General features: G+C 37.1%; 1 protein-coding gene across 1 annotated transcript in view; it reads left to right on the top strand.

Annotated features, from left to right (window-relative positions):
- Nucleotides 1-6569: 6569 nt before the first annotated feature.
- Nucleotides 6570-19618, top strand: part of GNA13 (G protein subunit alpha 13) — a 203326-nt gene continuing 190277 nt past the window's right edge. Inside the window, exon 1 of the mRNA XM_053707755.1 lies at nt 6570-6920. Coding sequence (XP_053563730.1) covers nt 6638-6920 — 283 coding nt within the window. The 5' untranslated portion in view covers nt 6570-6637. The remainder of the gene's footprint in view (nt 6921-19618) is intronic.

Genomic DNA, 19618 nt, shown 5'->3' with positions numbered 1-19618 from the left:
TTTTCTGTTGTAGAGTAAATAGTACAAGCCAGCACTATTTTAAAATAACAAACTCTTGATAGAAGATATAAAAAACTACAACTAACACCACAAACTCCTCACCATCCCCGAGGAGATGCTACTTGTTCAGAGCGGCAAGGAGAATGACTGGGGGGCGGAGCTAGAGGGGGAGCTATATGGACAGCTCTGCTGTGTGCTCTCCTTGCCTTTCCCTGTAGGGGAGGAGAATATCCCACAAGTAATGGATGACGCCGTGGACCGGACACACCAATGTTGGAGAAATTATCTACATATACATGTAAAATAATGTCCATAAAAAAAGCAGGATACAATATAGGTTATGCATAAATTGGTAATTATAGCTAATTACATATATATGTAAAACACTTTTACAGTAAACTCTGGTTGTCCATTGGTTAAAAACAAGTCAGCCCTGCTGATATACCTAAATCCTTGTTGAAAGTACAAAATTCTCAAAAGTAAAATATATAAAAATTATGACTACATATTTAGAGAATAATACATAAGCATAGACCTAGTCCAAAAAATAAATAATAAATGTAAATAAATAAAGTATACACAAAATATGGGCCTAGATCAATACTTTGGGTTGTCTACTAAAAAATAATATATACATGTGAAGGGTTATTCAGGGATTCCTGACAGATATCGTTACAATGTAACTATCGCTAATTTTGAAACATAAAATGGGTTGGAAATAGCTACTTGTACTTATTGCCCTATAACTTGCAAAAAAAGCAAAGAACATGTAAACATTGGGTATTTCTAAACTCAGGACAAAATGTAGAAACTATTTGTCATGGGTGTTTTTTGGTGATTGTAGATGCGTAAGAGATTTTGGGAGTCAAAAATAGAAAAAGTGTTTGTTTTTTTTGTTTTTTAATAATTTCATCATATTTTATATATTTTTTTATAGTAAATTATATGATATAGAAAGTACATTTAATGGCGAGAAAAACTGTAAATAATATGTGTGGGTACTGTAAATAAGAGGAAAATTACAGCTAAACACAAACAAACAAAGCAGAAATGTATAAACAACCCTGGTCCTTAAAGGGATATGAAACCCCAAATTTTTATTTCTTGATTCAGACAGAGAATACAATTTTAAACAACTTTCCAATTTACTTCTATTATTTAATTTGCTTTCTTCTCTTGTTATCCTTTGCTGAAAGGCCTATCTAGGCAAGCTCAGAAGCAGCAGAGAACCTAGGTTTCTAGCTGTTCATTGGTGGCTGAATATATATATTGATTGTGATTGGCTCACCCATGAGTTCAGTTAGAAACCATTAGTGCATTGCTGCTTCTTCAACAAATGATACCAAGAGAATGAAACAAATTCGATAATAGAAGAAAATTAGAAAGTTGTTTAAAATTGTATTTTCTATCTGAATCATGAGAGAAAAATTTGGGTTTCATGTCCCTTTAACGGTAAAAAAATTGAAAAATGGTCTAGTCACTAACGGGTTACAGAGGGTAACTGTGAAGGTGACAAGAGGTTACCCATAGTTGAACACTTTCTATATAAACATCTCAGGCCTGCTTTTGCACACGCTACAAGTTTATTGTCAATAGCTAATATATTAAAGTGTTTTCTAACAATACCATACAGGATCTATGAATGACATTATTAGAATAGCCTCACTGTTTAAAGGGACAAGAACCCCATTTTTTTCTTTCATGATACAGATAGAGCATAGAATTTTAAACAACTTTCCAATTTACTTCTATTATCTAATTTGCTTCATTGTGTATGTATTCTTTGTTGAAAAGCATAGCTAGATAGTTTAAGTATCTGGGCGCTATTTGCTGATTGGTGGCTGCACATCGGACGGGCCTTCAACATTTAATAAAGACTTGTGTAATTTGGGAAGATGGGAGTCAAAAGTACATCTATCTATAAACCAACCTTCCAAAACATCATCCAATAGTTGTATTAGATCTATTTAGTATTTTTTCATAGGATTAGTTGTTAAAATAATATATCCTAATGGGTCATTCAATTGACGTAATAATTTGTCAATATACTGTACATAGATCTATCTAGAAAATCACCCCCAGATTCATTTGAATTTGGCAATAAGTTGTGTGAGGGTAGGGGGTGGCATTGCACAAGTGTTCGCCTGTGCAAGGTTAAATATGGTGAACAAATGCGTACCACAATCTACAATCTAATGCAGACAGGTTCACAACATGTGAATCATGTCTGTTCGCAGATTGATACATTTTGTTCTATGAGTGTGCAATTTAAAAAAAACAACAACATTCCAATCTAATTATATTATAAATGTGTGCATAGTGATTGTATATGCATACTTTTTGAGGAACCAGCTCCTAAGAGCATGTGCAAACGTTCAGTTTAACCATATTCAAGTCTGTGATTCGCCAATGATTATCATTTTATACAAGTGGCAGGGAAATGGAAAGACATTTAAAAATTTGTCAGAAAAATATACTGCTTATTTTAATTATTATGGTCTATTTATTGGTCCTTCAAGCAAGAACAAGATGGCAATACAAGTAAATTACACTCTACTACGTGGATGCAAAGGACACAGAACAGCGGTGGCACTCAAGACAGTAAACTACGTCGTTCATGAACAAGGAAAACTTGAAGAATAGGGAAAATGCCTTACTTCTAAAGAAGGTTTGTCTGTGTTTTGCACAATCATAACCAATTTTTAAATCAATGATCCATACCTAGTTTATACATACATAGTTTATTAGAGAAGAAATTCACACATGGAAGAACCAACATGTAAATCCATCAAAATGAGTGTCCGGGATCCTTTTGCTTTACAGTGAACTAGAAAAAAATAAAAATATATATAAGTTATGGTCGTTAGTTCAAATTCAAAATAACTCAGGGGAAACTGAACTTAAAGGGACAGTCAAGTCCAAAAATAACTTTCTTGATTCAAATAGGGCATGTAATTTTAAACAACTTTCCAATTTACTTTTATCACCAATTTTGCTTTGTTCTCTTGGTATTCTTAGTTGAAAGCTAAACCTAGGAGGTTCATATGCTAATTTCTTAGACCTTGAAGGCCGCCTCTAATCTAAATGCAATTTGATAGTCTTTCACCACTAGAGGGCATTAGTTCACGTGTTTCATATAGATAATATTGAGCTCATGCACTTGAATTTACCATGGAGACAGCACTGATTGGCTAAAATGCAAGTCTGTCAAAAGAACTGAAATAAGGGGGCAGTCTGCTGAGGCTTAGAAACAAGGTAATTACAGAGATAAAACGTGTATAATTATAACTGTGTTGGTTATGCAAAACTGGGGAATTGGTAATTAAGGGATTATCTATCTTTTAAAACAACAAAAATTCTGGTGTTGACTGTCCCTTTAACTTATCAAATTCTGTGCATATTCGAGAAGTACAAATTAAATGGTTACTTTTTGTGATGGAAACTGTAATCCTAACATTGGTAGGGTTGGGAGAAAAAGCACCAAAAATGTATATGTCCCATTTTATACACAGTGCTATGCAGACATTTTATCAGTTGACATTTGCACAGTTACTCAGGGGCCATTATAGTAGAAATAAATGAAATGCTCTAATATGTTAGCGCATGTAATTTAAAGACTAGCAACCCTGCATTTCTATGTGTTTAACCCAAGCAAAGGCGTTAAAGGGACAGTCAAGTCCAAAAAAAACTTTCATGATTTAAATAAGGCATGTAATTTTAAACAACTTTCCAATTTACATTTATCCCCAATTTTGCTTTGTCCTCTTTGTATTCTTAGTTGAAAGATAAACCTAGGAGGTTCATATGCTAATTTCTTAGACCTTGAAGACTGCCTATAATCTGAAGGCATTTTGACCACAAGAGGGCATTAGCTCATGTGTTTCATATAGATAACATTGAGCTCATGCACGTGAAGTTACCCTGGAGTGAGCACTGATTGGCTAAAATGCAAGTCTGTCAAAAGAACTGAAACAAGGGGGCAGTCTGCTGAGGCTTAGATACAAGGTAATCACAGAGTGTAGAAAGTGTATTTCTATAACAGTGTTGGTTGTACAAAACTGGGTAATGGGTAATAAAGGGATTATCTTTCTGTTTAAACAAAAAAAGTTCTGGTGTTGACTGTTCCTTTAAACAAATGGTAGAAATACCACTCAGGACCTACAGAGCACTGCTGGTCACGAGCAGAAACTCATGACTGCCCAATCAGCAGCTCTAATTGCACAACCCAGCTAGGTAACTAATGCTGCAGATTGGATCAGCAGCAGTTTCCACTTGGGACCAGCAGTGCTCTTCTAATTTGTGTTTAATAACTTTCTAATGCATATAATATTTCTACTATAATGCCCCTTTAATAAAGTTTCCCAGTATTTCCATATGTATACAGTTAGAGTGAGAAAAATGAAAGGGACATAAAACAAGAAAAGAAAATTCTCTGTGTTATATGGAAGCAGCAGCGCAAAAATAAAATACTTAAAGGGATAGTCAAGGTCAAAATTAAACTTTCATGAACATACAATTTTAAACAACTTTCCAATTTATGTCTATTATTTAATTTGCTTACTTCTCTTATTATCCTTTGCTGAAAGGTTTATCTAGGTAAGCTCAGGAACAGCATAGAACCTTGGTTCTAGCTGCTGATTGGTTGCTGCATATATATACAGATTGTCATTGGCTCACACATTTGTTAAGTTAGAAACCAGTGCATTGATGCTTCTTTTAACAAAGTATACCAAGAGAATGAAGCAAATTTGATAATAAAGTAAACTAGAAAGTTGTTTAAAATTGTTCTACCTAAATCATGAAAGAAACATTTTGGGTTTCATGTCGCTTTAAGCAACTTTCTAATTTACTCCTATTATCAATTTTTCTTTATTCTCTTGGTATCTTTATTTGAAAAAGCAAGAATGTAAGCTTAGGAGCCGGCTCATTTTTGGTTCAGCAACTGGGTAGTGCTTGCTGATTGGTGGCTACATAATAGAAGTAAATTAGAAAGTTGCTTAAAATTACATGCTCTATCTGAATCATGAAAGTTTAATTTTGACAACACTATCCCTTTAATGAGTTTATATCCTGCAAAGTAAGCTCCAGAGCAACAGTGTACAACTAGGAATTAGCTGATGAGACAACGAAATTAGAATATTATTGTTTGTCAATTCTATGTTGTCAGGCGATAAGACCACACTCAATTTTGAAACTATTAATGGACATAAAAGTGCAAAAACAAAATGCTCATTTTATTATTGATCTGTGGCTGGCTATAACTACGGGCCTGATTATCTAAAGCTCTCCATTGTGATGAGATTATCTAAGACATCTTGTCAGTACTGGGAGGTCACCCAAATCATTTTATAAAGGGAAAATTTAGCTTGAGAGCTGTTTATCTCACTAAATCTAAGGTGTGATTTATCAAGCTGAGACGGACAGGGGCGCTATTTTGCCCTTGCGTGCAATCCCGCCCCATGCCCACGCACAGCCAATCATGCGCAGGCAGGAGCTGTCAATCTTCCCGGATGGACTATACTGGGGAGATTGGAATTTGCCACTTTAGAGGTGGCGAAAGGTTAAATACGGCGTGCAGGTTTTCTTATGAGAACCTGCAGTCGTATGGGGTTAAAAGGCTTGCAAAGCTTTTAATAAATCGACCCCTAAATGTTTAAAAAAGCCCCCAAAAATGTTGTGTGATTTCTCTCCAAGCCGGTGAGTTTTTGATAAGGCCCTATGTGATTAACCCTGCGAAGAGGTTAAACAAATAACTAAAGTCAACTCCAGTAGAGCAATGCACTATTGGGAGATAGCTGAACACATCTGCTGAGCCAATGACAAGAGGCGTAGTCACCAATCACCAGCTAACTCCCTGTGGTGTATTGTCAGCCCCTAACCCAAAGTATTTGATTCAACCAGGATTCCAAGATAACAAAGTACATTTAATAAGTGAATTTACAAGTCTCTCATCTGTAATGTCCCTTTATGCTATGATAACCACAAAACATTATTCAAGATCATTATTCTATTCGTTTCAAAAGATTTCCGAAGGATAATGCAGAACATTTGTATAGTATAAGGGGGGAAAAGTATCAATGACTCAACCTGCATATAACTGTTGAGTAATGCAGGTGTTTGAAGAAAAACGTGTGATATTGCTACATACATTTCACAGGTTTTTTTTAGTAATGTTACATGAGAGTTGTAATTTGTTTAAAGTCTAATGTGATTAAAAATGAATGGTTCAAGTTGTATCACCAAAAATGTAGTTTGTTGCTGGTCTGACGAGCTTTTCCAAATCTAGTCACCCTAATGTGACCCCCAACTCATTTTATCACAAGCCAGAGACATAATACAACGACAGAAAAATCAAGGGCTAACAGCCAATCATCTGTCACCCTTTACACCTTCTCGGGAGCGAGTGCTGGTGTGTTGTGGATTTATTTACGCTGTCATGGATGGTATTTACCGATAAGCAGCTGGCACTAAAGTACTGGACGTCTGAATGACTGACTCGGGAGGGGCAGTGGGCGGATACGTGCCACTCTTTTCCTGCCCCTTCGTGAGGCGCGCGCACGTACTCACGCACAGCGCCACCAGCTGCACGGCCGCCGCCTGGCCTCCTCCCTGGGCTCGTCTTCATGTAGTGTGTAAGATGGCGGACTTCCTGCCGTCCCGTTCAATGTTGTCCGTCTGCTTCCCCAATTGCGTGCTAAACAACCGGGAAGCCGACCAACAGCGCAAATCTAAGGAAATCGACAGATGTATCAACCGGGACAAAACGTATTTAAAGCGACTGGTGAAAATCCTGCTTCTTGGGGCCGGCGAAAGCGGCAAGTCTACTTTTCTGAAGCAAATGCGCATCATACACGGCCAGGATTTCGACCTGAGGGCCAAGGAGGAGTTCCGGGCCACTATCTATAGTAATGTTATTAAAGGTACGTCCAGACCGGTCATGCACAATTCGTTTGGCAAATTAGCCTGTTCAGTATGCATTGAATGTTACCACCTATTCAGGTCGGAGTAGCTTTGGGGTGTGTTCCTTAGTATTATTCACAAGGGTAGGCTTGTCACTATCTCTTTATAATATACAGTTGCATTAGATCTTACAGTAGGTACATAAGTCACTAACTTTTGTATACAATACCACTTCTAGGTGACAAATGTTATAGTAAACACAGACCTAACCTAAATAGATACGTGTGTATTACATACTGTACATTAAAATATTATGGCTTAGTATGTGAGTTCTTGGCTACCAATACTTGTCCTTATTATCGATTGTAATTCAAACTGTAGTTCTAAGTTTTTTTTTTTTTACTTTTATTTTATGCAACCAAAAAAATAGTGTAAAACTACTTTAGAAGCCTAAGCTATGAAGTTGTTTGTACTTTTAGCTTGCTCTGTCTGTTATTGATGGGGGGGAAAGTCAGGAAGACCAGGTTCCTTATTTTATTTCTGGCTGCAACAAGTTTTGGAAAATGATTTTTTTTTTTCCTGCAAGCCACTCCTCCATGGCTACTAAATTCAAGATCCCTTTTTCTCTCAATCCCCCTGCTTAATTCAGGAAATGGATATTTAGTAAACCATGAATCTTGGAGCCTCCTGTCAAATTATATTGGCAGAAGTATTAATCTTTTTATTATTTATTGTAATAGGGATTCTTCAAGGTACAGTAAAGCCAAAAGTAAACTTAAAAGGAGTGGATAGAGTAAAATTGTAAACTGTCCAATATGCTTCTGTCATCAATTTTGCTTATTTCTTTTGGTATCCTTTGTTAAATGGTAATCATAGGTAAGCTCAGGAGTGTGCATGAGTCAGCCATCAGTCTGTAGTGTTTGCAACAATGTTTATAGAAATGTTATACACAGTTGCAAACACTGCTGCCACTGAATGCTACAGACACTCGGGCAGCAGAGTTTAAGCTATGTATAACATATATATATCTAAAGGTTGTTGCCTACTGTCAGATGGCTAGACACATGCACACTCCCGAGCTTACCTAGGATTGCACTTCAACAAATTACATCAAGTAAACAAAGCAAAATTGATAATATAAGTATATTGGAAAAGTTTTTTTAAAATAGCTTGTTCCATGTGATCATCATTTAATTTTGACTTTACTGTCCCTTTAAGTAAGTTCTTGTGGCTATTGTGAATATGATTTTAGCACCCAAATAAAAGGTTTGGCTTAAAGATTGCAGGATCACTTGACTCTAGCAGTTTAAATTCTGAAAGTATATCCTTAAATAAAAACACTGCTTCCCCTAACTCTTCTCCACCTCCTAGGAATTTCTGACCGGGGAGATTGACAGCTCTTGCCCGTGGGTGATTAGCTGTGCGCGGGCAGGGGGGCGGCATTGCACGTAAGCGCAAAATAGCACTTGCGTGCAATGTAACATTTTATATACGCCCCTGTTCGTCGTAGCTTGATAAATCGACCCCATAGTATGGGAATATTTTTATATTTTAGGCTACTAGTCTGTGGCTGCTAAAATAATTGCAACAAATAAGTTACAGGAACACCAAAATGTATTGTTTAAAAAGATAGTTAATGTCTTTACTACCCATTCCCCAGCTTTGCACAACCATCATTGTTAGTTTTATACTTTATAACTTTTAAACCTCTAAATTTCTGCTTGTTTTTAAGCCACTACAGACAGCCTCTTATCACATGCTTTTTTGTTAGCTTTTCAGAACAAGAAATTGCTAATTCGTGTTGGCCATATAGATAACATTGTGCTCTCCCGTGGAGTTGTGGCTGACACTGCACTAATTGGCTAAAATGCAAGTCAATAGATAATAAATAGCCATGTGGTCAGGGGGCTGTCAAGAGGCTTAGATACAAGGTAATCAAACAACAACATTTTTGATGTTGACTGTATTTTGACTTGTACCCCCCCCCCCCCAATTGATCTAAAATGTTATTGTAGTCTTAACCTGTGAAAGTGGTTAAGTACTTAAAGTGTACAACTTTTTTATTTTATTTATAGAATGTATGAAGTCCCTGATCTGAGTCATGCGATTCTGATTGGATCAACAGTTTTTGCTTGGGACCAGCAGTACTCTGCGACCAAGCATTACTTGTGTGTTTAACCCCTTTTTCGGGGGGCAATAGTCTTAAAATTCCAAGCTCTAACAAATTTAAATGTATTTTTTTTATTAATATGGCCGTTTAAGGGGCGTGACACCCTGTGGTGTCCTTACACACGGCTACATTTATTTTGTTGCATTCATAGTTTTTTTTTTGGCTATGGATCAGGTTTGCATAAGCGAGCCTGCTGCCACATATTTAAAGTGAAGGTAAACTTACCTTGTTTACGTTCCTCATTAACATTCTTTATGCCAAAATAATATGAGTTTCATTCATCAATTTTGCAGCACTTATCTGTCAACAAAGTTATGACCGCAACTATTTGGTTTTACATAGTATCGTAATTCAACCCGTAATATAATTTTTTTTTTTTTTGCTTCTGGTCACGCTGTCCCAATAACCAATTGAAATTCAACATCAAGCTACGTCATCAGAGTATTGGTTAATCTGCGCATGCGCCAATTTACTTTCTGCCGATTTGGTTTTGTTTCGCTCTCCCGTTATGCGCATTCCCCCCCCCCCCCCGGGAATAAAGAGTAAACGTTGTGACAGTTGCAGTCTAGGGAAAACGGTCACGTATTTAAAAAATTTATAGCCACTCTGTTTGAAATATAACATAGTACTGAATGAATACATTATTGGTATTCATTCAATACTATGTTGCTAGCGTGATTGACGCATGCTCGTTTTAGACCTGTTCAATGTGAACGCGGATTTTACATATACGTATGGAGCGGGTGGGACCGCTCTATACGTCACCACAAAGAAATCAAGGAAGTAGATGATGGGCGGAGTTAGCTCGGTAACGGTAGGAAATTTTATAGATAAATAAAGTTGAAAATATAAAATGAATAAAAAAAAAGTTAGCGATTTCAGTATATTTGACATATAGAGTAGATTTATGTGTTCTAGAGGCTCAAACTTTACTTTCACTTTAAAGTGAATGTAAATTTAGATGATAAAGTGCCCGTTTTTTAAAAATCCATTTAAAAACAGGGGCACTTTAATTCATCAAAATTTACATTTCCCTCGTGTTGTGAAGATACGTACCTTTTTTAATCTTGACAGCTGCTGCATCGCTTCCCCCGCCCATCGCAAAGCCTCTTTCCGGGTCTAAAATGAGGAATCCGGCTTCTTCCAATCACGGCGTTGAATCAGACACTGATTCCCCCGGTGGGGAAGCTGAGATTGGAGGATGACCGATCAGTCATTTCTGACATATGAAGAGGCTTCAGGCGACCGGGAGAATCGCTGGAGTGGCTGTCAAGATTAAAAGGTATTTTCACAACACGGGTGAAATTATATTTTGATGAATTAAAGTGCCCCTGTTTTTAATCGGATTTTTAAAAACCGGGCACTTTATCATTTACATTCACTTTAAGAAGCAGAAACGCTTCATTTTCCTCTTCACCACTCACTTGTTCGGGCTGATTCACATTCCCTGATCTAGCACAGTTGTTTGCATCTGAGCTGGGGGGCGGGATTGCACAGTTAAATTTCGCCTTGCAGGCGGTCAGGTTCACCACTTGCTAACCTGTCCGCCTGTATGGAAAGTAAATTTAGCCCAAACTGTCAGATTGGAGTTTTGATTCAAAGGGACAATCTACTCCAGAATTTTTATTAAAAAGTTTATCACTTTATTTACCCATTCCCCAGTTTTGTATAACCAATATTTTATATTAATATACTCCTCATATCTAAGCCTATGCAGACTGTGCCTATTTCAGTTCTTGCATCAGAATCCACAGGAGTGAGCACAATGTTATTTATATGGCATGCATGAACTAGCGCTATTTCGCTGTGAAAAACTGCCAAATGCATTTAAGAGGTGGCCTTCAATGTCTTAGAAATTAGCATATGAGCCTTCTTAGGTTTATCCTTGAACAAAGCAAATTTGATTGTAAAAGTAAATTGCATGCCCTATCTGAATCATGAAAGTTTAATTTTGACTAGATTGTTCCTTATCTATAGGATAGATGCCCGGTTTACATTTTTCAGGTTCATTACTGTTAATCCTCTGGGTATGTCTGATTTTGAAATTTAAAGGACCATGATACCCAAATGTTGAAACACTTGAAAGTGATGCTGCATAACTGTAAAAAGCTGACTAGAAAATTATCACCTGAACATCTCTATGTAAAAAAGAGAGATATTTTACCTCAAAAGTTCCTCAGTAGCCACATCCCATTGTAAAGGACTTCTAAGCAGCAAATCAATATGTCTGTCCCGGGACAGCTAATGGATTGAGCCTCGTGCACTCATGTTTCCCTATTCAGTTTACTATGAAATCTCGAGAGTTAAGTGAAATCTCATGAGATCACAGTAAAAGAGATCATGACCTCGGCACTGTTGATGCCGATTGGCTGCAGTTTATTTCTTCGTTTTTTTTGTTTGTTGTTTTTTTTTACCTGCAGCTGAAGTATAACTTTTTACACAGAACTTACTCTGCTGAGCTGAGGAGATTGTGAGGTAAAGTATCTTCCTTTTTTACATAGAGATGCTTAGGTGATATTTTCCTGTCAGCTTTTTAGTTATACTGCATCAGTTTCAACTGATTTAGCATATGAGTATTATGTCCCTTTAAGGGAATCTGTCTTGAAACATGTGTTTTTAATTAGCAACACTGTCAGCTGTAAGAACAGGTCAGTTTTTTTTTTTTTTTTTTTGTTTTTTTTTTAAATGAGAAAAATAACTAATCCTACTTTTATTGCCAGACCCATGTAATGCTCATAGGTACGTAACCTTGAGATTGAATTGGCCAGCACAGCATTTCATATTTATTTAGACCCCCCCCATTTGAAAAGTCCGACCTAAGATATAATAATATATTTGTGTACTTGATATGGCAAGCATATATTGGTAGGCTCTGTGCAGAAGCATCTTGACATCACACATGCTCAGTGTTTCAGGTGTAATGATACACTGAGGAATACTTGTATATGGGGCCTACAAACTTATGCTCAGCAGGTTGCATGTGCATGAAAAGTTAATAGAAAACCTGCAATAACTTTATTTTTCACATGGCCTGCCTAGGCTGTTTGAGTAGGCTGCATGCAGTTTATGCGCTAAAATGTCACTGTCATTTTCGTTGGGTCACTTACACAAAAAGCATTACAAATCTTGTGAATGTTTTTCCCCCCTCAAATGCAAGCATGCTTCTAATTCAGGCGCTTACATTTAGTCATGATGAGATTCCTTTGGCAATTTAGTGAAGCCTATGTTGCAAAAGGCTGTGCTATCTTGAAACCCTAACAATAAAAATAGTTCATTTCACCTCCAACACAGATCAACTAACAAATGTAGATGTGGAACTGTGTATTGATCAGTGTTGTTCTTTAGCTGGCAAGCTAGGTCACACTGGGGTCTGTAGGCAACAAGGCTGCTGACTAGTGGCAAGTCTAAGTGCCATAATTTCAGAATAATGAGCAGCAACATTGTGATATGAAAATCTTTCTATTTGTGACAGTCACAAGTGCTGCTTTTACCATTTTTCTTTGTTGCCTTCAATCGTATGTTATGTTTTTTTGTTTAGTGAAAATATTTACTGAATTCTTATGTTTTCCATCCAATTTCAGAGCCCTAATATATATGCACAGACTCTGTGGGGTTTTATGGGCACAGGTGTACATCTCCTTAATTTTTCTATCTGGCATTCAAATTAAGTTTTTACAAATGTCAGAAATTGTAAATTTGTTTGTTTAAGAAAAGCTTGGGGCAATTTATTTCCTAATAGGCCCACTTGGTTGAAAGACTGCTTCCTTTGGTGGAGAGGGATGCACATCTTAAAGGGACATAATACTCATATGCTAAATCACTTGAAACTGATGCAGCATTACTGTAAAAAGCTGACAGGAAAATATCACCTGAGAATCTCTATGTAAAAAAGGAAGATATTTTACCTCACAATCTCCTCAGCTCAGCAGAGTAAATTCTGTATAAAAAGTTATACTCGGCTGCTGCCCAGCTGCTGGTAAAAAATAAATGAAGAAATGAACAGCAGCCAATCGGCATCAGCAGTGCTCAGGTCATGAACTTATGAGATTTGACTTAAGTCATGAGATTTCATAGTAAACTTCCTTACACTGAATAGGGAAATAAGATGAGTGTGCATGTAAGCTCGCTCCTTCCGCTGTCCCGGGACAGACATACTGATTTGTTGCTTAGAAGTCCTTTACAATGGGATGTGGCTACTGAGAAACTTGAGGTAAAATATCTTTTTTACATAGAGATGTTCAGGTGATATTTTCTAGTCCGCTTTTTACAGCTATACTGCATCACTTTCAAGTGTTTAAACATTTGGGTATTATGGCCCTTTAAACACTTTGAGATGGTAATGATACATTGTGTATATAAAAGAAACCAATATTCTTTCATTTTGTCCACTTTTCCTGTAATTCCATTCTGAAATTTTGAGCTTTTCAGTTCCTGTTACGAATGGAAGTAAAGAACACTGTTATATTCCACACAGCCATTGGCCGCGCACTTTAGTGGCCTATTTATAACGGTCTCTGGCTACAGCAGAGAAGGTATCCTAAGTTACTACATGGCAGCTCCCATTCTTTTGACACCAAAGTTTACTCTAATTTTGTCACTAATTAAAACAGCTAATGAAACTTTAAAAGATGCATCTACATGTTGTTCTCAGACTAATCTATTTTTTTTCATAATGCATTCTATCTAGCATTTATTTAGTGTTTAAAGGGACAGTATACACATTTTCATATAACTGCATGTAATAGACACTACTATAAAGAATAAGATGCACAGATACTGATATAAAAATCCAGTATAAAACCGTTTAAAAACTTACTTGGAAGCTCTTAGTTTAGCTCTGTTGAAAAGACAACTGGAAAGCCCACTGCAAGTGGCAAATAAGACACTTCCCCCCCCCCCCCCCCCCCCCCATTGCATATGAAAATACCCTTTACACAAACAGGAGCAAGCTGGAGTAGGTATCTGACGGTATTCTCATAAATCTTTGGGGCTTGGTTAGGAGCCTGAAAATCAGAACAATGTTATTTTAAAAAAAAAAAAATCAAAAAAACTTTATGGGCTATATAAATAGATCTACAAAACATTTATGCAGAGAAACAATGTGTCTAATGTCCCTTTAAAATAATGCATTGATGGGTATCTCAAGTCACTTGTAACCTTTTTAAAGTGGCATTTTATAATACATTTCTCCATATATTTTTTTTTTTTTATGGTAACATCTGATCTTTCCTACAATTTAGGTTTGTGCAAATCTAAGATTCAAAGCATGGGAATTTTCTGGCTTGTTACTGCATTTTGATATAGTTAAACTTTCTAGGTTTAAACTTTAAATTAGTAATAAAGGTGAATGTCAACATTAAAGTACTGAGATCAATACAGTAATACTGTGGGGTTTTTTTTGTGTGTTTTTTTTTTTAATTTTTTTTTTTTTTTTAGTGATCTTTTTTAACGGGGCCAACTAATTCATAACTCGGCGTGCTCTTTAAAAATGCTTTAATGTGTTGTATGCAAGCAATAGCGATAATTCTGTTTAACCCCAGCAAAAGTTATCAACATAGTTAAAGGTATATGAAATCCAGATTTTCTTATTCAGGATTAACCCCTTAATGACTGAGGACGTGCAGGGTACGTCCTCTAAAAAAAGACAGTTAACGCCTGAGGACGTACCCTGCGCGTCCTCGGTCTGGAAAGCAGCTGGAAGCAATCCTGCTCGCTTCCAGCCGCTTTCCGGTTATTGCAGTGATGCCTCGATATCGAGGCATCCTGCAATAACCCTGCATGATGCCTCTATTCAAGGCATCCTGCAATAATCCTGCATGGCCATCCGATGCAGTGAGAAGCCACTCTGTGGCCCTCTCTGCACCGGACATCGATGGCCGGTATCGTTGGTGGGAGGGTGGCCATTGATGGGCCGTGTGATGTGAAGGGGGCGGGACCGACAGGGGGTGGCAGGCGGGCACACGGGGCGGGAGCTGGTGGGAACCGCTACACTACAGAAAAAAAGGATAATATAAGTGGGAGAGGCTAAAAACAATCTTAAGGGATCTGGGAGAGGTGGGGGGTTGGTCTTTGGGGTGGGGGAAGCTACACTACAGAAAAGGGAAAAATAACCAGATGGCGCCCATTAAGGTAGAGGGGAAGGGTTAGAAAGCTGTTTGTTAGGGGATCAGTGAGGTTGGGGGCTAAGGGGGGATCCTACACAGCAGCATATGTAAATATGCTTAAAACACAAAACCAAATATACCTTTTTATTTTAGTACTGGCAGACTTTCTGCCAGTACTTAAGATGACAGGGACAATTGTGGGGGAGGGAAGAGAGCTGTTTGGGAGTGATCAGGGGGTCTAATGTGTCAGGTGGGAGGCTGATCTCTACACTAAAGCTAAAATTAACCCTTCAAGCTCCCTACAAGCTACCTAATTAACCCCTTCACTGCTAGCCATAATACACGTGTGATGACCAAAAAGCAACGCCAAAGCCATGTGGCTGCTATTTCTGAACAAAGGGGATCCCAGAGAAGCATTTGCAACCATTTGTGCCATAATTGCACAAGGTGTTTGCAAATAATTTCAGTGAGAAACCTAAAGTTTGTGAAAAAGGAACAATTTTTTTTTTATTTGATCGCATTTGGCAGTGAAATGGTGGCATGAAATATACCAAAATGGGCTTAGATCAATACTTTGGGTTGTCTACTACACTACAGTTAAAATTATCCCAAAAAGCTCCCTAATTAACCCCTTCACTGCTGGGCATAATACACATGTGGTGCGCAGTGGCATTTAGCGGCCTTCTAATTACCAAAAAAGCAATGCCAAAGCCATATATGTCTATTTCTGAACAAAGGGGATCCCAGAGAAGAATTTACAACCATTTATGCCATAATTGCACAAGCTGTTTACAAATAATTTCAGTGAGAAACCGAAAGTTTGTGAAAAAAAATTGTGAAAAAGTGAACAATTTTTTGTATTTGATCGCATTTAACGGTGAAATGGTGGCATGAAATATACCAAAATGGGCCTAGATCAATACTTTGGGATGTCTTGTAAAAAAAATAATATATACAGGTCAAGGGATGTAACTAGCGCTAATTTTGAATAAAAGTGGTTTGGAAATGGCAAAGTGCTACTTGTATTTATTGCCCTATAACTTGCAAAGAACATGTAAACATTGGGTATTTCTAAACTCAGGACAAAATTTAGAAACTATTTAGCATGGGTGTTTTTTGGTGGTTGTAGATGTGTAACAGATTTTGGGGGTCAAAGTTAGAAAAAGTGTGTTTTTTTTTTTTTTTCCATTTTTTCCTAATATTTTATAAAAAAAAAAAAAAAATTAATAGTAAATGATAAGATATGATAAAAATAATGGTATCTTTATAAAGTCCATTTAATGTGTGAGTACAGTAAATGAGTAAGAGGAAAATTACAGCTAAACAGAAACACCGCAAAAATGTAAAAATAGCCTTGGTCCCAAACGGTCAGAAAATGGAAAAGTGCTATGGTCGTTAAGGGGTTAAAGGGACACTGAACCCAAAATTTTTCTTTCGTGATTCAGATAGAGCTTGACATTTTAAGCAACTTTCTAATTTACTCCTATTAAATTTTCTTAATTCTCTTGGTATCTTTATTTGAAATGCAAGAATGTAAGTTTAGATGCCGGCCCATTTTTGGTGAACAATCTGGGTTGTACTTCCTGATTGGTGGATAAATTCATTCACCAATAAAAAAAAAAGTGCTTTCTAGAGTCTGAACCAAATAAAAGCTTAGATGCCTTATTTTTCAAATAAAGATAGCAAGAGCACGTAGAAAAATTGATAATAGGAGTAAATTAGAAAGTTGCTTACAATTGCATGCTCTATCTGAATCACGAAAGAAAAAGAATTGGGTTCAGTGTCCCTTTAGGATAAAGCATGCAATTTTGATCAACTTTATAATTTTACTTCTATCAATTTTTTTCTTCTTTTGATATCTATTTAAAAAAAAATAAAAAAAATCAGGAATGCAAGCTTAGGAAGCGGCCCATTTTTGGTTCAACACCTGGGTAGCACTTGCTGATTGATGGCTAAATGTAGCCACCAATAACCAACTGCTACCCAGGACGCTGAACCAAAATTGGTCTACGCCTAAGCTTGCATTCCTGCTTTTTTCAAATAAAGAAAAACTAATAGGAGTAAATTAGAGCATGCCATTTTAAACAACTTTCTGTCTGAATCCTGAAATAGAATTGGCCGATTGTCGTATGATACAGGGGCCGATTAGTTTTAAGTAATCTACTCAAGACCACCAAAGTGAAAATTAAACTTGCATGCTTAAAGGGACACTGTACCCAAAATTTTTCTTTCGTGATTCAGATTGAGCATGAAATTTTAAGCAACTTTCTAATTTACTCCTATTATCAAATTTTCTTCATTCTCTTGGTATCTTTATTTGAAATGCAAGAATGTAAGTTTAGATGCCGGCCCATTTTTGGGGAACAACCTGAGTTGTCCTTGCTGATTGGTGGATACATTCATCCACCAATAAAAGTTCTGTCCAGAGTACTGAAACCAAAAAAAGCTTAGATGCCTTCTTTTTCAAATAATGATAGCAAGAGAACGAAGAAAAATTGATAATAGGAGTAAATTAGAAAGTTGCTTAAAATTGCATGCTCTTTCTGAATAAAAGAAAAAAATTTGGGTTCAGTGTCCCTTTAAGAGAGCATTTCATTTTAAACCACTTTCTAATTTACTTCCATTACAAATTTTGCCCAATGTTTTTATATTTACTCTTTCTGAGGCACCAGCTCCTACTTTGCATGGCTATGGATTCAGTTAACCTTTTAATGCCGTTCTAATGTTCCATCCTAACCATGCAAGGCTTAAGAGGATGGAATAGAACATCCTAGCTGTTTGGTTGTCCTGAAGCCAACGGCGCTTCCAGGACGCGATCGCGGTCAGGAGGGCGTGCCTAGTGTCCCCCTGACACGTTCCCATCATTGAAATCTCTCTATCGCGTGCACTATCGCAGGATTTTAATTTGTTTACATCAGAAGGTTGTTCCGATGTTGACAAATTAACCCTGTCATCAGTTTTAATATGTTTATGCTTTTTGTGATTGGCTGATGGCAGTCACGTGATAGTGGATAGGAAATGTAAAAAAAAAAATATATAAAAAAAAAAAACACAAAACGGCGCTATAAAATTATATATACAAAAAAATGACTAACAGTCTATAAAAGACACAAGGAATATAAATCTGCCTGTCCATGAGATCAAACAATGTGGGGCTCACTTATCACTTGACACCATATATTATTGCAGGATCTCTAGTTTGAGCAAATTTTTAACAATTCAAAAATGATTAAAATATGTCAAGATATTGATACAAGCAATAGGTCTATATAAAATGTTGATACAATAAGTCAAATGCAAGCTTTGTTTTCTTATTTAGTATTTTCGGCTGCTATTATAATAGTTTAATATATTAAGACACATCCACTTTATTTTGTTCTTGTTCTGATTTGTAAAATCTTTGGTAGCGCTCTTCATTGTTTCTTAAACCTAAAATTTTGAAATTTGTCAGAAAAAGAAATCTGCATATAAATTCAAAGTCTGTTGCATGGTTTTGTTGTGCATTTGTTAGACCAGTGGTTCTCAACCAAAGTGATCTCAAGGCCCGGTAAATTTTTAGCTAGACATGTCCAGGGCCCAGTAGTTTTTATATATATATATATATATATATATATATCTATCTCAAACCTGGGCCGAGGTACCAGCAAGTAGGGGGGGCCCACAAATGGCATCTCCATGGATCCTGGTGCATTCCTTAAGCTGGAGTTTTCAGTTGCCCTATCAGTAACTAAGCAAAAAAAGTGTGGGTTTAGTGGGGGCCCTGATGGGGGTCTGTCGCTGTGAGGGCCGTGGGGTCTGGCCCTGGAGGTTGGGTGCCCTTTCTCTGGACCTTAATGTTGTGGGTCCTGGCTCTGGAGATTGAGGGGCCTGTTGTGGGCAGGGCAGGGAGGCTACCCTGTTCATTTGCATAAAATGTAATACATTTTGGTCAGTTTGGGACAGTGTTCCTGGGGCCTTGATTGGTCTCAGTCTGCCCCGAGTGTGCAGTGGGGGCATGACAGGTCGGGGCCCACCAGCAGGGCTATCACGGCCTGGTACTGGGCCACGGCCCGGCTGTTGAGAAACCAGGTGTTAGACAATTCTACTGTATTAAGTGCTTCTTTAAAATTCAGTCTCTTCGTTCTTATTATGAACTTAATTATGCAATTCTACTAATATTCGATAGTCCTTTAAAGTCAGCGTGGTTTTTGGAGGAACTTTTCTATCTTCTTTAATACTCACCGAATTGTTTTGATTCCTGTAATTTTTATTAGTTCAGAGTAGGGCTGTGTGATTAATCACATGAGCTTAATAGAGATCTGAATCGCACAAGGTTGCAATTCATTTTTCTTTTACTTTTTTTTTTTTTTTCTGAAAACAAAAACGGCCTCCATTTTCCAGGCACCATTGGCGCCTTAAAATTAGGGCATGGCACCCTGGTTTTACAGCCCCCAACATCTCCATG

This window comes from Bombina bombina, chromosome 1 (genome assembly GCF_027579735.1).
Source record: "Bombina bombina isolate aBomBom1 chromosome 1, aBomBom1.pri, whole genome shotgun sequence".
Lineage (NCBI taxonomy): Eukaryota > Metazoa > Chordata > Amphibia > Anura > Bombinatoridae > Bombina > Bombina bombina.
Note: the sequence above shows the minus strand (reverse complement) of the source record. Positions and strands in the feature narration are given on the sequence as shown.